This window comes from Rhamphochromis sp. 'chilingali' (genome assembly GCF_963969265.1).
Source record: "Rhamphochromis sp. 'chilingali' genome assembly, chromosome: 20".
Taxonomy (NCBI): Eukaryota; Metazoa; Chordata; class Actinopteri; order Cichliformes; family Cichlidae; genus Rhamphochromis; species Rhamphochromis sp. 'chilingali'.
The window spans coordinates 242,379-261,218 of NC_137947.1; the positions used below are offsets into that span (position 1 = coordinate 242,379).

The 18,840-nt window shown below is 43.2% G+C and overlaps 2 protein-coding genes across 4 annotated transcripts; both read right to left on the minus strand.

The window, feature by feature from the left end:
- Positions 1–229: 229 nt before the first annotated feature.
- Positions 230–18,217, minus strand: prkn (parkin RBR E3 ubiquitin protein ligase). 3 transcript variants are annotated; one of them, XM_080869488.1, is made up of 11 exons: positions 18,080–18,217; positions 13,868–14,031; positions 10,540–10,771; positions 9,794–9,909; positions 7,302–7,385; positions 1,802–1,917; positions 1,573–1,709; positions 1,321–1,382; positions 704–934; positions 511–628; positions 230–437 (listed from the first exon to the last, which is right to left on the minus strand). In XM_080869488.1, the coding sequence occupies exons 1-11, from the start codon at positions 18,084–18,086 to the stop codon at positions 334–336; spliced, it is 1,371 nt and encodes a 456-aa protein (XP_080725614.1). In that variant the 5' UTR covers positions 18,087–18,217; the 3' UTR covers positions 230–333. The 3 variants fall into 3 exon arrangements, with proteins under 3 accessions (XP_080725614.1, XP_080725613.1, XP_080725612.1); XM_080869487.1 differs by having other exon boundaries at positions 10,519–10,771; XM_080869486.1 differs by having other exon boundaries at positions 10,474–10,771.
- Positions 14,810–16,617, minus strand: LOC308388650 (uncharacterized protein). Its single transcript, XM_080869490.1, has 3 exons — positions 16,344–16,617; positions 15,892–16,027; positions 14,810–15,609 (listed from the first exon to the last, which is right to left on the minus strand). Exons 2-3 carry the CDS (start codon positions 16,003–16,005, stop codon positions 14,821–14,823), a joined length of 903 nt encoding a protein of 300 aa, XP_080725616.1. The 5' UTR covers positions 16,006–16,027; positions 16,344–16,617; the 3' UTR covers positions 14,810–14,820.
- Positions 18,218–18,840: the final 623 nt, after the last annotated feature.

The window sequence follows — 18,840 nt, forward strand, 5'->3', positions numbered from 1 at the left end:
GCCACCGTAGCACCTGATGATGAAACGTTTCTCATCTGAAAACGTCCAGATGAACAGAATCAACTTTCTTTACCTGGACGATTCAGCATACACGTGAAGATATTTTAACTCAGAAATGTTTACTCAAATTAACAAAGGAGACAGTAAAACCTGAAAGTCCAAGAGTGAAAATAAACATTTTTCCCACTGTTGGATCCACATGTTTATTCAAACAGTCAGTCAGTCAGACTAAAAACTTCATTTGACTTTTATTGTGAAAGGGCTTCAACAAAAAGGAAGAACATGTTAAAGCCATCAGTCTTTTCTGTGACCGCAAGCAGTGATGTGACCCGTTTAACTGAACCAGTGGTTTCCCATACACTCTCTGTTCCAGGGGACTCCACAGAGCCAGCACCACTCGGCCTTGCACAGCGGGCAGTGCATGTGCATGCAGCCGCCTGCAGGGGGAGACAGCGTGTCAGCCATTGTCACACGATCCTCGACATGTATGACACCACAGCCGTCCCTTACCATTTCTCTCCACGGGAACCGAACACGTTGGGCAGGGCCGGGTCGACTCGGCGATGACGAGCAGAGACGCTGACTCCCATCTCCCCATGAGCGACGCCTCCTCCCCGACCACGAAGCCCTGAGGAAGAAGAGGAGTCAGCTGATTGTTTTATTTTCGTCATCGTCCTACAACCTCTGTAACTGGCCAGCTCACCTGTGCTGCTTCCCCTGTGGGCGGGGCTGTCACTGCCTGACACGCCCCCTCATGGTACTCCCCCCTGCAGAGTCTGCAGAAGACAAAGCCGCAGCCAAGCCGGCGGTCACACTCCAACTTCCTTCTGCCATCAGGTGGGAGAAGCCCCGCCCCACAGCCAGGTGATGGACACATCATTCCTCCAGTGGTGAGCAGACACTCCTCAGCGCCATACTGCAGGTAGCGCCCATACTGAGAGGACACAGCAAAGGTGACTGAGGGTGCAGGTGGTTCAGCTGACTCACCTGGAGCATGCTCACTGGATGAATTTTGGTTTTCTTGCGTTATCGTTGCCATGGTAACCCCTTTCTGCTCACAGTAATTGGCTAGGATTGAGGCAGAGGCCTCTCATTGGCTCTTACTGGTTCCCATTTGCTTACAAAAATCTTCTTCAGGGATTTCATATTTGAGAGTCTGTCTGACATCTGTCTGCCACGTTCACTCTTTTATTTATTTATTTGTTTTTATTTTTTGATCATTTTTTGTTGGCCGAGTGTTGACAGACTTCACAATGTTTCACTCACAGTAAGTGTGAGAGTATTTGTATAATTATCTTTGTGATGCAGTACTGCGTGTACCTGCTCATCTCCCAGGATCCTGAAATGATGAACTTCTTTAATCAGAGAGTCGTCGCAGCCGACTGAAACATTAACACATGAAACATGTTTACACGCGTGTGCACACTCACACATGTCTGATAATGTCGCATGCTCCTGTCTGCAGTTAATGAACAATGATCATTGAAAATGAATTCAGATTCTTGGGCAGTCTTGTTCTGACATATTTCTACAGAGAGTGAAGGTTGCATTGACCACACCCCTTGTCCCCACCTGCACACGGCAGCGAGTAGCCAATCACAGGATGGTACACAAACTGCCGGTCATTCAGGCGCGTCTGGCAATAACGCTGGAAACAGTCGAGACAGATCACATGACGCTCCGAGCACTGGAAGACCAGGACCACGCCCCTGAGAGGCAGAAGGGGTGGGATTACACCTGGCTGATGGGTGATGGGTGGTGTGTGTGTGTGTGTCCGTGTGTGTGTGTGTGCGCGCTGTACATGACATCGGTGCAGGCGATACAGGGCACGCCTCTGGTGTTGGTCATGATGAGGTCGAGGGCCACGGAAAGGTCATCATCTGACGTCGGGTGAGACGCACACTTCATGTAAAACTCCTGAAGACAGACACACACACTCCACCTGGCTTAATCAATGACATTATCTGTGATGGCTCATGTGACAATCAAAAGTTCCCGGAAAAACTGAAGTGAGGCGGGGCGCTGTTAGACACCATGGTGTGAAGCAGATGGCCCCGCCCCTCCTTGAGCCTGGTTCTGCCGGAGGTTTCCTCCTGTTAAAAAGGAGTTTGTCCTTCCCACTGTCATCAAAGTGCTTGCTCATAGGGGGTCATATGATTGTTGGGTTTTTCTCTGTATCTATGAAGCGCCTTGAGGCGACTTTTGTTGTGATTTGGCGCTATATAAATAAATTGAATTGAATTGAATTGAATCTAACCCTAGCGAGTTTATTTCCCATCTCCTGCAAGATCTTCTGAAACGGAATGAAGCACCTCTGTTGGATCGGGTTCACAGATCCCTTGGACCAAAGCCCAGAGATGGAGCACCTCCTTGCCCACTGCTCATTAGAGTCCACTACTTCCATGTCAAGGAACAGCTGCTACGTCTTGCAGGAGCAAACTCTCCTCTACTTTACCAGGGCAGAAGGATCTCCATTTTTCCAGACTTCACACCTGCAGTGGCTAAAAAACGTTCGCAGTTTACTAGTTTGAAGCACCTTCTGCACTCTAGTCCTGGGATCAAGTTCGGCCTGTTCTATTCAGCGGAACTGAGGATATCACTTCCAGATGGAGTTGTACGTAAGTTTACTGATCCTGCGTCTGCCACGGACTTTGCCAATAAGATCCTGGGGGGCCCTGCCTCTCAGGACACATAAGTGTCTTAGCCCGTTAGGCTGATATGTTCATCTTGGTTAACTTCTGTGAAATTTTTTATTTTTTTTATTTTTTTAGTAACATTTATTTGAGGTGAACTTGATTTATAGGATGTGTCTTGTTCTAATATATTTTTATACAATCCTTGATTTGTCTCTGCCTTGTATTGTAAGGAGCTTGAACTCAACTGAGACTTTGGATGGTTGGGAAGAAGTGCTCAGGGGTGTATTTGGTGGGGGGTGCGCGCATCTTGTTTGGGAAGATGCTTCAGCATTTAGGGGGAAGTTTGGGCGTTCTCTTTGTTTTTATGTTGTACTGTTCTGTACACTGACTTTGTTCTTTCTGTGCTTCTCACCGGTCAGCTTTTGTTTTTTTGTCTTTGTTCTAACATGGTATCGCAACTAAATATTAATAACCAACAAGCAGGTCACTCGTTTACGTTCTGTAGCTGGAATTGTAAAGGTCTGAATCAGCCTATTAAAAGGAGCAAGGTCCTCCATCATTTGCAATTTTTGGTGCCCAGATTGTGTTTTTACAAGAAACACACCTAAAAATTTCAGATCATTTTAGACTTCGTAAGTGCTCCAAAAACGTTAGAGCACTTGTGCAAATATGTGATGTCTTGATGAATCGAGCAGATATTAGAAGTTTACACAGCACCATTCTGGCATGAAAATATCTTTAAAGTTTATTTTGTGACCCAGAAACAGTAATATTTCAAACTCTGCCACTCTGTGTTCCTCTGCCACTGCCTCGTTTGAGGCAAAATAAATTTCACCTCAAAATGCAACACTTGCAACTGCAATTTTTTTTTACGTGCGTTCAAATTTTTTTTACGTACACTCAGAATAGTGGCACAAAAATAAAGCCACACACATCGAGCACATCTACTGCGGGTGTGGTGCCTGTTATCAGACCCAGAGTTTGCAACATCTCCCAAAAACCCGAAGATTAGAGCAGAAATGATAACGGATGATAATGGCAGCAGCAGCAGTTATTCTCTGCGTGAGTAGCTTCATGTTGTTCGTGTGTCATTTACGTTGAGTAGGCTAACCATGTTATCACATTAATGCACGTAAGGTGAACTAGCAAACACCGTCGTAGTTACATGCGGCTGTCTTCTTGTTTGATAGCAGATGCTCCCTTCACCCTGGCCAAAAAGGCTAAAATGACCAAACAAAAAGTGGAAAACAGCTAAACATGAGAGGTTTTTGGACAAAGTTTGTTTTTTCCATTGTTTAAGCACTGCTTCCAGCCAAGAGTGATACCATATATGCCCCATAGCTGCAGAAAAGGCTAACATTGTTATCTTTTTACAAAAAAACAGCTGAACATGAGAGGTTTTTGGACAAAGTTTGTGTTCTCCATTCTTTAAGCACCGGTTCGAGCACCGTTTAAGCACCGGCACCGTTTCAAAAGTACCGGTTTGGTACTGGTATTGGATAAAACCTAAACGATACCCATTCCTATAACGACAGGCTGTCCTTGCAGACTGAGTTTAATCACCTGTCCTCTGCTCGGGCTGAAGAGATGCTGTTGAAGTGTCAGCACTCCCAGTATGAGTATGGGGATACGGCCAGTAAACTGCTTTCCCATCAGCTTCGTAGTGCAGCAGCTGCACATTCCATTCCTCGGATTCAGACATCAAGCAGTGTTTCTATGGATCCTAAAATAATTAATAACCAATTTCGAGACTTTTATTCTCTTTATGCGTCTGAATCTGTATTTAGCACTGAATCTTTGGACTCCTTTTTCAATCATCTTAAACTCCCATCAATTGATCAAACACACAGTCTTCGGCTGGAGGGACCAATAACTGTAGAAGAGATCCTGAAAGCTATCAGCAAATTGCAGTGTTCTAAGTGTCCTGGACAGGACGGGTCTCCCGTTGAGTTCTATCGTAAATTTATGCCTAGACTGGCCCCACTCATGGTAAATATGTATAAGCATTCACTTGAAGTTGGATCCCTCCCACCTTCTCTACTACAGGCATCTATACCCTTGATCTTAAAAAAGGATAATGATCCATTACAATGTGGCTCATACCGTCCCATTTCTTTGTTAAATGTGGACTATAAAATCCTTGCTAAACTTTTAGCGATGCGTGTGGATAATCATCTCCTGGTTGGAACTTCTTTATACTTCCCTGTTTGCCGCTGTCAAAACAAATGGCACATATTCTGACTTTTTTCCTCTGTTCAGACTAGGCAGGGCTGTCCCATGTCGCCATTGCTCTTTGCAATTGCAATGGAGCCCTTGGCCATATCGCTGAGATCTAACCCAGGTATCACCGGGGTTACTAGAAATGGTATGGAACAAAAGGTCTCCTTATATACAAATGATTTGCTTCTTTATGTCTCAAAACCAGCATCCTCATTTCCTTTGGTGCTCTCAATACTTGAACAGTTTAGCCTTATTTCTGGCTATAAGCTGAATCTCGGCAAGAGTGAACTGTTCCCTCTGAATGCTGCTGCACAGAAATATCAGTGTACAGCACTGCCTTTTCGACTTGTATTGGACAACTGTACATATTTAGGGGTTAAAATTACAAGTCAATTTCATAATCTTTTCAAGCTTAATTTCAACCCACTTGTGGAGAAAGTTAGGCAGGATTTGGACAGATGGTCTCTTCTCCATCTGTCTGTGGCAGGGCGTATAAATGCGATTAAAATGAACATCCTTCCAAAATGTTATTTTCTTTTTCAGTGTGTCCCTGTATTTATCCCAATTTCTTTTTTTGTTAAATTAGACAAGATTCTCTCGGTTCATTTGGAACAAAAAAAAAACCAAAACCCTAGAATACGCAAGACATATCTTCAAAGACCGAAAAAGATGGGGGGGTTGGCTTTACCAAACTTTATGTTCTATTATTGGGCATGTAATATTCGTATTCTCAGGTACTGGCTACAGGGGGAAGGTATGAATAATGCCCCGGCGTGGCTGAGCTTGGAGATTTCTTCCTGTGCCTCATCCTCTTTACCAGCCCTGATTTATGCCCAAAAGCAGCCTCCGAGTGCAGGTTTTTATAATAACACTATTGTCAAAGTTACCTTGAAAATATGGCATCAATTTCGTCGTTATTTTAAGCTGAACTTTTTTCCCTTCAGTCACCCATTTTGAAAAATCCCTCTTTTCAGCCTTCGTTAGTTGATGGTGCTTTTTGTTTGTGGGCCTCCTTGGGTATCAGGTCTTTTTCTGATCTGTATATTCAGAATACATTTGCCTCTTTTAAACAGCTCTCATTTAAATTTGGCCTTCCAAAAAGTCACTTTTTTCGCTACTTACAAATCCGGAGTTTTGTTAAGGAGAAATCCTCTCAGTTCCCATCTAGACCTCCTTGTCATGACTTTGATAACCTTCTATTGCCTCCCCCTTCATCACAGGGCCTGATCTCTTGTCTGTATGGGAGAATATGTTCATTTGGCAACTCCTCAACCTCGGCTATTAAAATGGCATGGGAGCAGGATTTGGGATGTGTGATTCAGGATGTCTTTCGAGATAAAATTCTTTACCAGGTCCATGGCTCCTCATTATGTGCCAAACACAGGTTAATTCAATGTAAGATTTTACACCGCGTACACTGGACTAAAGCCAGACTAGCTCCAATATACCCCAACCTTAGCCCTGATTGCGACTGCTGTCATCAAACACCTGCCTCTTTAATACATATGTTTTGGTCATGTCCATCCATCAAACAATACTGGATTAATATTTTTCTGACTCTATCAAAGATCATCCAGCTAACCCTCCAACCTGTGCCCTCAACCCCTTTGTTTGGGGTTCTTCCTGATACAGTTGTCTTGCCGACGCCCCAGGCGGATTTGGTAGCATTTCTCACCTTATTGGCAAGACGCAGAATATTGTTATGTTGGAAGTCCCCTTCTCCCCCATCCTGGGAAATCTGGATCAGAGATGCTTTGCATTTTAGCAAACTCGAAAAGATTAAATTCACCCTGCGTGGGTCTATGGTCAAATTTTTTAAGATCTGGCAACCCTTTTTTGATCATGTGCAGACTTTCCAGTCCCGTAACACTCCCAGTTAGCCAGCTCAGACTTTATTCTATTTTATCTAATGCTTAACTATACAGACTCTATTGTGCCTGCACTTTATGATGGCATTTATTTATCTACTTTATACATATTTCTTTTTTCTTACGGATTTGACTTATTTCGACGACTAAGCTGACCACTCATTTTGTTTGTTCCGTTTTGTTTTTTGTTTGTGTAGGGGTGTGGGTTCTGAAACTCTGCATATCTCTCTTGTCCACTCAGGAACTGCTATCTTGTACTCCAGGGTTTACTATTTGTATTATTAGCTTGGATCCTTTTTTTTTTCCTTTTTGTACACCTACTGGTACTCTTGTAATTATGAGGTGGAATGTATGTTTCATATTGTTTTACGTTCTTCAAAAAGAAAACGGCATATTGTTCAAGTTGTCTTTTGTAAAATGGATGCAGAAAATTCAATAAAAATATCTGGGGGAAAAAACTGAAGTCATGCTCCACCCCTCTGACAGCTGATCAATAGTTTGCAGATAAGTCTCTGAGCCGCTGCTTATTTTCTGATTCATCACTGATTCAGCTTTTTGGTGAAGCCTCGCCCCTTACCGCTTCGTTGCCTTGACAACCCTCTGACTGACAGATGCCATGGATGCGACCGGAAAGGAGCACGTCGTCCCAGCAGGACGGACCCTGCAACACACACAGTCAGTGCAGTACTGCAGTATAAGTACTGTAATACAAGTACTGTAGTACAAGCACTGCAGTATAAGTACTGTAATACAAGTACTGTAGTACAAGCACTGCAGTATAAGTACTGTAATACAAGTACTGTAGTACAAGCACTGCAGTATAACTACTGTAATACAAGTACTGTAGTACAAACACTGTACAGGGTGGTCCATTTATATGGATACATCGTAATAACATGGGAATGGTTGGTGATATTAAAGTCCTGTTTGTGGCACATTAGTATATGTGAGGGGGCAAACTCCTCAAGATGGGTGGTGACCATGGTGGCCATTTAGAAGTCGGCCATCTTGGATACAACTTTTGTTTTTTCAATAGGAAGAGGGCCATGTGACACATCAAACTTATTGGTAATGTCACAAGAACAACAATGGTGTTCTTGGTTTCAACGTAACTTTATTCTTTCATGAGTTATTTACAAGTTTCTCTTTGTTCACAGCCATTGACATGTTGAAGAGGTTAACACGTGAAGAGCGAAATCATGTTGATATCTGGTGAACGCAGTAACCGGGTCATTGCAGCAGATTTCAATGCAAGACACCCTACGAGACCACCCATCTCCCATGCTACAGTTAGCAAACTGCTTGCTAAGTTTCGTGAAACTGGTTCAGTGTTGGATTTGCCAAAATGTGGACGTAAGAAAACCGTCACTAATGAAGAAACATCAGTGGCTGTCCTAGCTTCATTCAGCAAGAGCCCACAGTGTAGCACTCGCCGCATGTCACTGGAGAGCGGCATTAGTCGAACATCCCTTCGGCGGATATTAGCTACTCACAAATGGCACCCTTACAAACTCCAGCTACTGCAGCATCTCAGCGAGGATGACCCAGATCGGTGCACAGAATTTGCAGAATGGGCAAAACAAAAATTGGAACAGGACCCTCAGTTCACGCAGAAGATTCTGTTCAGTGAGGCAAACTTTTATGTGAATGGTGAAGTTAACAAACAAAACCACCGCTATTGGTCTGACACTGACCCACATTGGATGGATCCCTCCAAGACTGTTGGACCAACAAAAGTGATGGTTTGGTGTGGTATATGGGGTACAACAACAGTGGGTCAATTCTTCATCAATGGAAACCTCAAGGCCACTGGATATTTGAAATTGCTACATGATGATGTGTTTCCCTCTTTATGCACTGAAGCTGGCATGTTCCCTGAGTTTTTCCAGCAAGATGGTGCACCACCACATTATGGGTGCCAGGTCCAAGCATTCCTAGATGAACAGTTTCCTGGAAAGTGGATTGGTCGTCATGGGCCAGTTGAATGGCCCCCAAGGTCTCCCGATCTGACCCCCTTAGACTTTTATCTTTGGGGTCATCTGAAGGCAATTGTCTATGGTGTGAAGATACAAGATGTGCAGCACCTGAAACTACGGATACTGGATGCCTGTGCTGGCATTTCTCCCGCGGTGTTGCTATCAGTGTGTAAAGAGTGGGAGAAGAGGGTTGCATTGACAATCCAACACAATGGGCAGCACATTGAACACATTTTATAAGTGGTCAGAAACTTGTAAATAACTCATGAAAGAATAAAGTTACGTTGAAACCAAGCACACCATTGTTTTTCTTGTGACATTACCAATAAGTTTGATATGTCACATGGCCCTCTTCCTATTGAAAAAACAAAAGTTGTATCCAAGATGGCCGACTTCTAAATGGCCACCATGGTCACCGCCCATCTTGAGGAGTTTGCCCCCTCACATATACTAATGTGCCACAAACAGGACTTTAATATCACCAACCATTCCCATTTTATTACGGTGTATCCATATAAGTGGACCACCCTGTAGTACAAGCACTGTAGTACAAGTACTGCAGTATAAGCACTGTAGTACAAGCACTGCAGTACAAGTACTGCAGTATAAGCACTGTAGTACAAGTACTGCAGTATAAGCACTGTAATAAAAGTACTGTACACAGCAAAATCTCCAGTGTTAAATTAACACTAGAGAGTGTCTATATGGGTCCACACCTCTGAGTGTTAAATACAACACTGTTGAGTGTTAAATTAACACTTTTGACGGTGTTATATGTTTAAAAGTAACCTAGTCAGTTTTGAAGATTAACAAAGACTAACACTGAGCTGTGCTGATTTTCTAACACTGGAATATTTCTAATATTTTGAGTTATTTTCCAGTGTTAGAAAATCAGCACTGCTCAGTGTTAGCCATTGTTAATCTTCAAAACTGACTAGGTTACTTTTAAACATATAACACTGTCAAAAGTGTTAATTTAACACTCAACAGTGTTGTATTTAACACTCAGAGGTGTGGACCCATATAGACACTCTCTAGTGTTAATTTAACACTGGAGATTTTGCTGTGTAGTTTAAGCAGAAACGTCTCTCACCCTGCTGAGCGTCAGCGCCGTCTGTTTGCAGCGTCGGCAGCGCGCTCGCAGTTTTCCTGGCTCGATGGAGCGGCAGCTCTTACAGAACACGAAGAAGGTACTGCAGGTACGCACACCTTTACACACAGTACACAGTCAGAGTAGTAAGGTGCTGCCAAGCATGATTAGGGTTATAAATACAATTTCAGGGTATTTGGTGGTACTCGTCTTTTCCAGGCAGCAGAAAGAATGTAATGTGCTACTGCAACCAGAAGGTGGCGCTCAAGTGCTCAGGGACATTTCTATACAAACGTTTTACTTTATCATCGTACATAAGAAACAAGAAGCACTGGAACTCACAGCTCCAGCGAGGTACTGAGTAATACTACTCTGAAGGGAGTATTACAGCACTTCATGTGTTTCATGTATAAAAACGTGTTTCAGCTCATTTTTAATTCTTTCATCAGAAATATATCAGACTCCTCCCTCACACCTCCATCTCAGGTGTGTGATGGATCACTGATCAGAGACAGGTGATGCATTCAGGTGCCCTCGTAAACTCGGGACTCAAACAGGATGTACTGTCAGCTGAGGCAACAGTTAAAATAAAATTTAAATTGAATAAAAATCGGTTATAAAATAAATAAATAAGTCTTTCTGAGAGTCCAGTGTGCTATTTGTTTCATTAGAAAAAACATTACATTTCAGGAATTTCAGCAGCAGCAAGGGACGGGGCATCGAGGCACCTGTAACCATGACACACTCACTGCTGTGAGCTCCAGCCTGCACCTCCTTCAGACTCTCCCCCTCTGCTCTGCCCTCTCCTCCCTCACTGTTGGCAGGGAGTCGAGAAGAGCTGAGGTCCAGCCTGGTCAAAGAGCCCTGCTCCTGCTCCTCCTCTCCGTCCTCAGCTCGGTGCTCCTGCATGAGCCGCTGAAAGGAGGCGCCTGAAGGAGGGAGGACGACGTGGACGGTGCTCTGCTCTGGGAGGTCGCAGCCCTGAGTGACAGGAGGAGGAAGAGGAGGTTTTTTTTTTTAAATTAATAATTAAAACAATGCAAATACAAACTGTCGTAGAGGATAAAACTGTAGAACAATATTCAAAGACAACAAAAACAACAAAAGACTGGAGGCAAAAATCAAAACAGTAACAGATGAGAAACGTCATCATAGATTTTAACAGATCTGCTGGATTTCAGTTTCTTCAGTGACGTGAATAATGACCCACGTGGAGGACGGTGTAGTATTTCTCCACTGGCTGTAATGTAGATGGTATTTACCTAAGCGGATGATACTGTTAATCACAGTAGAGACAGATGGATGTAAATGATCCATATAATAATAATAATAATAATAATAATAATAATAATAATAATAATAATAATAATAATACATTTTATTTATAGGCGCCTTTCAGACGCTCAAGGTCACCTTACAAAAACACGTGAGCAATAGCAGCAAAAAATATATTAAACATGGTAAAATCTAATTTAGTCAGTCATTCAGTCATAAAAGTATAAAAGCAAATATAAAAACTGAGCAAGGTAAAAATGGACTAAGACAGATCAGCTGTATGCAATGCTGAATAGATGAGTTTTGAGACATGATTTAAAAGTGGTGAGAGCGTTTGGCTCATTAGTGACAGGCTCTGAGTCCAATGGTAGTCAGGCGAGCAGGTGGAACAGACAGAAGGGAAAAAGAGCGGAGTGTACGATGGAGTGAGTACGTATGAAGATCAGATAAATATGGAGGAGCGAGGTTATGAAGCGCTTTGAAAGTGAGAAGAAGGATCTTGAAATTGACATGGTGGTGAACTGGAAGCCAATGGAGCTGTTTAAGAACAGCTGTTATATGTTCAGTGGATCTAATTCTGGAAATAATACGAGCAGCTGTATTTTGAACTAACTGCAATTTATGGAGAGATTTATGAGGTAGACCACAAAGAAAGGGATTCACAGTAAGCTAAACGAGATGTGACAAGAGCATCGACAAGTATGGCGGTACTGTTTGAAGTGAGTGAAGGACGAAGGCGGTTAATATTACAGAGATGAAAATATAATTTATATGTGCTGCGAAGGACAGAGCGCTGTCGATGATGACACCAAGACTCTTAACCTGAGGGGAGGGTGTGACAACAGTCATCGATGGATAACGAAAGACTGGTTGGGACTTTGGTCAGTTTTGATTTGGTGCCTATTAAAATGAATTCTGTTTTATTAAATTTAAGAAAGTTGTGAGTAAACCAGACCTTGATTTCACTTAAACAGTCAGAAATGGATGTGGGTGGGAGAGTAGCTGTGGGTTTGGACCTGGGTGTCATCTGCGCAGCAGTGAAACTGGAAGTTAGGCTTCCTGATAATATTACCTAGGGGTAGGAGATAGATGATAAAAAGTAAAGGACCCAGGACAGAGCCTTGGGGTACACCAGAATTAACTGGAGTAGATACTGATCTGTGAGAGAGTAATTGAACAAACTGTGAGCAGCCAGAGTAAACCAGGCGAGTGCTGTACCACTGATGCCAATAGATGCTAATCTGTGAAGAAGGATGTGGTGGGAGATTGTGGCAAAAGCTGCTGTAAGCTCAAGAAGAATGAGGATGGAGATGAGTCCAGAGTCAGCTGCAAGCAGAAGATCATTGGTGATTTTTACTAGACATGTTTCTGTACTGTGACATGAACGGAAGCCGGACTGAAACTGTTCGTACAGGTTATTTCCAGTGAGATGACGATGAACCTGTGCAGCCACTATCTTTTCCAGAACGTTGGCTAAGACAGGCAGATTTGAAATTGGCCTGAAATTATTTAGATTGGAGGGATCTGAACCATTCTTTTCAGTACTGGAGTTATTATTGCATAGAAGGTAATCTATATTCTGCTCTTGCTCTTGACGAAGGCGGTCGCACTTTTCTCCTCTCCTCCTCCTCTCCCTTAGCTTCCCTGCTTAGCCTCTTGTGTCCTTGTCTAGTCTCGTGTTTTTTGTATTACTTTCCCTGGAACATTCTCTCACAGTCTGTTCTCTAAAACCTAAAAGAGGAATAAAGGCCACCTGGGTTGGCAGGAAGACTGTTTACTTAGCCTGGCAGGGCGAAGGACACTGTCCCAGCTGAACTCTGGACACACACATACATATACACTGATATGCACACACTCATCTCCCTTCCCTTTCCAAACGCCTTCGACACTTATTCCCTCCCGATGCTGCACCCCCCCGTTGCTTGTCATGTGTTTCTTTGGTGTATTAAGTGTTTTTTCATGTGCAGAGGTGTTTTTTTCTGTTCTCAAACTGATCTCCCTGTTGGAGCTCAGTCTGGGAGGAGTTATTTTCACTGATTTGAGTGACAACCAGCTGATACAGGACATGAGAAAAACAGATGGTGTAATGTTTCACAGGCTGAATCACTAAAAGAACACGGGTCCAAATGTAAACCTCCTTTTTAGAAATTCAGATACGGGGTATTTATTATTAATGACCTTAAAATGGGTTTCTTTAACTTTTGGAGGAACAGGCTACTTAACAAATTCAGAAAACACCTTTTCCACTAGTGACTGATCCCCGTGAAAGGCCTGCACACGTCTACCCGAGTCAAACTCATGGAAAAGAATCGATTTGAAGTTCACTCTAATAAACTTATTGTACTATCATTTAAATTAAAGTTTCCAATTTTGAAGCTTGGCAGCGCTGGTTTGATGTTAGAATGTAACAATGTGTTGCATAATAGCTGAGCTAATGGGATAGCATGACAAACCTTTCTGGTATCTTTTAGTGGGCAGTCTAAATTGTGTCTCTTCAGAAAAGATACATAATCCAGTAAAGCACCATTAGAGTCTAACAAGTCAGTTACAAACAAGATGCCGCTCTCAAACCAGTTTCTGGTAAATAATGGCTTTCTAGCGGTTATCAGTCTATTGTTCCAAAGTGTCCACATGTGAGACGAGGAGAAGGAGAGGACCTGTTTGAGAAAACTAGATAGTTTAACCGGAATTTTACTGAAAGTCGAGGAAGAGGAGGAGATCACTGGCATGTAGACCCCTCTGAGTGATCACTTCCTCCTGCAGATGCCTCGACCCCGCAGTGACCCCTGACCTCTAGCGTACCTGCAGTGTGGCGGTGCTCTGCAGCTCCCGGCCTGCAAACAGCACCTTGAGGCGCTCCGGCCGCACCCCCTGCTGACTCCCCACCACCTCCTTCAGCTGAGCCACGCTCGCCTCCTCCTGCAACTCCACCGGGACGCCAGGGCCCAGGTTAAAGCGCACAAACACTGAGGACAGACACACACACACACACACACACTTCAGCTTCACGTAGGTTATTTGCCACGTGTTCTTTTGAAAGTAAAATGACGTCACTGCGTGTAGCACCTGAACTCTAATCAGGTCATTGGCTGTGTCCCAATTCAGGGTCTGCACGCTTGAGGCACGCGCACTACGCGCACTACGCGTACTACGTACAGTGCGTACTATAAGTACGAGAAGTGCGGAAGTGAGAGGCTTGTGAAATGGGACGGGACGGTCTAACCTGCGTCGCGCTGTTCAGGTTGCCTAGCAACCATGATACTAACCACGAGAAACGTTACATACAGCTTTGTTTGAAATTAATGAAGGAGAAAAAATGTTTTGTTGGTCATTCATTTTTGTCATGACATCACTTTGATTAGTTGAGTATCTGAGGCTGAGACCACGGGACTGTAAATATATGTGTGTGTGTGTGTGTGTGTGTGTGTGTGTGTGTGTGTGTGTGTGTGTGTGTGTGTGTGTTATAGCAGTGAGCTTGAACTCTGGGTCAAAGATTCAAGTTGCAGTTATTTATATTTCTTATCACCTCAAATCTTCACTCAAAGACGAGTATCTGTGACAGTGTATATATAGATGTATTATATATAAGAGACAAATATTGTTCTTTTAATATGTTGACATTACTAAATTTGGCTCAATGCTTACATACATGTGTAAAAAGGAAAATGTACGAGCTGTGATAACTGTGTCTGATAGAATGAAGAGTAGACTGATATATGAAATATTCCTTTATTGGGTGAGAAAATCAGACCATGTCATAACTGCTGTAAGTCACACAGAATAGATATCAGAGCCTTAACCCATTTTTTAACTAATGCTGTGTTCTGGTAATTTGACAGCATACATGCCACTGCAAACAGTTGGTTGATATTATAAACATGTGACATGGTAATGATGCTATCAAAAAGTTTGTTCTGTTTGATCCTCCTAATGACTCGCTCCACATGTACCCTGAGTCTGGCTATGGCCTGCGTCTCCTTAACCTGGTATGCTGGCATCTGCTTCTGCTTAGATAGAAAAGGTGGGCAGTACACTTTGCATTTACAACAATCGGTGATTAGGAAGCCCTTATCTACCATCACTGCCATGTCTTCAGTCAACTTCTCAGCAATGCCTGATTGTTTGAATAGTTCCTTGTCACTAACCGAACCAGCATACAGATTAGAGATGAATGTCACTGGACCATGTGGAGCTATGCCAACCAGGGCTTTCATCATACAGTGGGATTTGTACGAAGAGTACATTTCACTTTGGAGAAGTGGTGAGGATGGTGTCTGACACCTCAGCTCTGTACAGTCAAGGATCATCTGGGTGTCTGAGAAATCTTTGAATTCCTCAGGGAGGTAAGCTTGCACTCCTTCACGTGTAAGCCAGATGCATTGAGACCCCAGTGCAGTGGCAAGAAAATTTGTCCATGTTGCAATAATGCGGCTCACTGTGGACTGGTGTATGTTAAAGCGGTGTGCCAGGTCCCTCTCCTTCAAACCAACTGACAGGAAAACCAGGAAAAGAAAAAACTCATCAATTGGCTGTAGCAGCTGCCTCTGGAAGGTGAAAACAAAAGGGAAAATGTTACTCCTTAAGCTATGAACTAGTAAAATTATTCTTTTCTTGGCTAAATGTTTTGTAATGGTTAGGCATACCATACTGTACCATGGGGTAAACAATGAGGTGCTGTAGTGCACAGGTGTATGTATGTAAAGGATACTGAGTCTAGCATACATACACCTGTGTATGTATGCTACTGTACATAATGTAATGTTATTGTACATAAATACAATAACATTACACCTCTAGTTCTAACTACCAACAAACCCATAACCTACTGTTGATGTGCGTGCACGTGTCAACACTTCTTCGTTCCGATTGGCAGCTGACTTGGCTCTTGAAACCCGGATCATTTTATAGATGCAAGGCTCAATCAAAACCCAGAATGCCATCAAATGATCATAGCTTGGAAATCTATTCACGAGAGAGACATACATCATGTCAATCATTAATTAACATTACACACTGACATAAAAATAATGTGAACTGTGACAAATATGCTAATGGAATGCTGTATAAAATAGTCTGATTAAGAGTATTTGGTGTTGTATTTTACCTGTAGCATTAGGATATCGTTTAAATACTAAAGCATCTACATAAAACATACAATCAGCAGAGAAAAAGTAAATATCTATTTTGTTTTCATTAAGACTGGAAAAACTTTCGAAATTTAACTGATGGTGACCTTGGTATATTTTAAACAGTTAGCTTGAATAGAACTTAGATGTACCTGGTATAGAATCGGATGTCAGTGTCGGAGCCAGCAAAACGCTGTAACCCAAATTCTCGCTGGACACGTAACTCCTGTATTTCCTTCCTCAGAGTCTCCACGTCTTTGAACAGGTCTTCTGCAGCTGATGCAGATATGTCCAATGCAGACGGCTCGGGGACTGAGCAGTAGTCATGATCTCTTGTAAGACTTTGCTCTTCTTGATCGTCAGGAGGAACTAGTTCAAGGCGTCGCTCCGTTCTCTCCCAAACACTACGCCGCGGTGGTCCAAGTTTATAGCCATTCTACTCAAAAAGTGTTGGTACAGCACCTTTAATAAGCCTCCTTCGACCATCGAGGGTTGTTGGCTCTATGAGTTGATCACTGGCAAAGTGTCTGCAGCAGACCCTGGTGTGAGAGGTAATTGTGAAATGATCCCGGTGTATGTTTACCAGCCATTGTCTTCTCAAGTCGGAATGGGTCGGAAAGGCATGAAAACTTAGTATGCCGTTAAATTTGGCTGAAGCTGAACAAAGTGGGACACAGCGATGCTCGGAGTATTTCTTCTCCTGTTTTTGAAAATGTTCTGTTTTAAATACTTTCCTTTTTATACTCATTCTGAAGCGACATTAGCATAGCTACCGATAGATAAGCAAACGTACCGGAAACGCACAAGCGGTACTATTTGGAAACGGAAATACGTCACATGCCCTAGTGCAAGTAGTCTATTCAGGGTCTGCAGCCTTAAAGTACGCATTTCAAGGCCGATTACGTCACAGCGGCGCGCCGAAGGCTGTCCCAATTCAAAGGCTGCTCAAAATGCGGCCCTCAAATGCGTCCTTCATTTCCCTGAATTTTAAGGCTGTGGCAGAGTAGACTTCGTGGCCCAACATATCCCAGAATGCATAGCGCAGCAGTGGGTGTGGATAAATTTGCAGAAAAAAACGGCGGATGAGGGGCGCCCGAAGAGTACACTTTAAGTACTGAATATTATGTCACTTATTTATGTGCAAATGTTTAATAACGAAGACCATTAAACATTCCTGTTGGCCACATGTCGGCAAAGTCATGTGACATTAGTGACGTTTGTACTAACTTGGTTTTAAAGTCTTTACTTTAAAATATACGCCGTTCAATAGCTGAGCTTCATCTCACAGAGAATGATCAAAGCTCATGTAGAAACAAACAAACAAATGAACAAACGATTTTCTCCTTCATTTCTGTCAAACACAGCTGTATGACACGTTTCCAGCTGTTATTATCATGGTTGCTAGGCAACCTGGGCAGCGCAACGGAGGCTTTTTTTTTTAAACTTTATTGACAAACAACAGTATCAGCGCAACGGAGGCTAGACCGTCCCATTTCACAAGCCTCGCACTTCCGGCCTTAGCGGTCTTTGAGTACGCGGCCCTTGAGGATCGTTGAGGCTGCGTACTTTAAGGCTGCAGACCCTGAATTGGGAGACAGCCACTGTGTGATATATGGGACCACGAAGCGTGCACCGGACCACGCTTGATATTTGGGGAAATCGACGGCGCATTTGAAGTACACTTCGAATTGGGACAGCCGTCGTCGCGTGGCGGTGACGTAATCGCCCTTAAAATGCGTATTTCAAGCGTGCAGACCCTGAATTGGGACACAGCCACCGATCCGCACACAGGACAGCCCACACAGAACCCTCACTGACCCGCATCAACCAAAAAAAGCAGATCAGCTGACTGACCGGATCAATCAGCTGATCGGTCCGGTAGACTCACCGATCATGCTTCTCTCTGCTCTCTCCGTCCTTCATGTGTGTTTACAGTCTGCGGGCCGCAGTGCCCCCTGGGGGCTGTAGTTCTTTTTTCTTCGTCTTCAGTTGACTCCAACAATCAGGCGCATTACCCCCACCTACTGGTTGGAGGTGTAGCTTTAGGGCTGTGTGTGTGTGTGTGTGTGTGTGTGTGTGTGTGTGTGTGTGTGTGTGTGTGTGTGTGTGTGTGTGTGTACCTGTGTATGGGTATTAATGTCTTCGTGGGGACCAAAATCCCGGTCCCCATTAGTTTGAAGACACTTTTGAGACTCAAAATATGGTTTTAATGTCAGGGTTACATTTAGGTGAGGTTAAGGGGCTAGGGCAGGGGTCAGCAACCTTTAACCCCCGAAGAGCCACTTGGACCCGGTTTCCACGCAAACAAAAACACTGGGAGCCACAAATACTTTCTGACATCTAAAATGAAGATAACACTGTATACATTGTTTTTTTACCTTTATGCTTTGTGTGAGCAACTAAGGTGTGTTGCTTATGAAATCCATGAAGTGCTACAGAGAAAACTACATTTTATTTATGTAATTAACACATTTTGAACTCTTAAAGAAATATAACAAAAAGGAAAGACACTCAGTTGAAGGTCTCTTACATGAATTTAAAAGCTGAACTAAAATGATCCATGTAGCAAAGAAAAACTGTTGAGAGCCGCCACCCTTGTATCGCCTTTGGGTTTTTGGAGCTTTGACCTGAATGTTAAAAAATAATTGG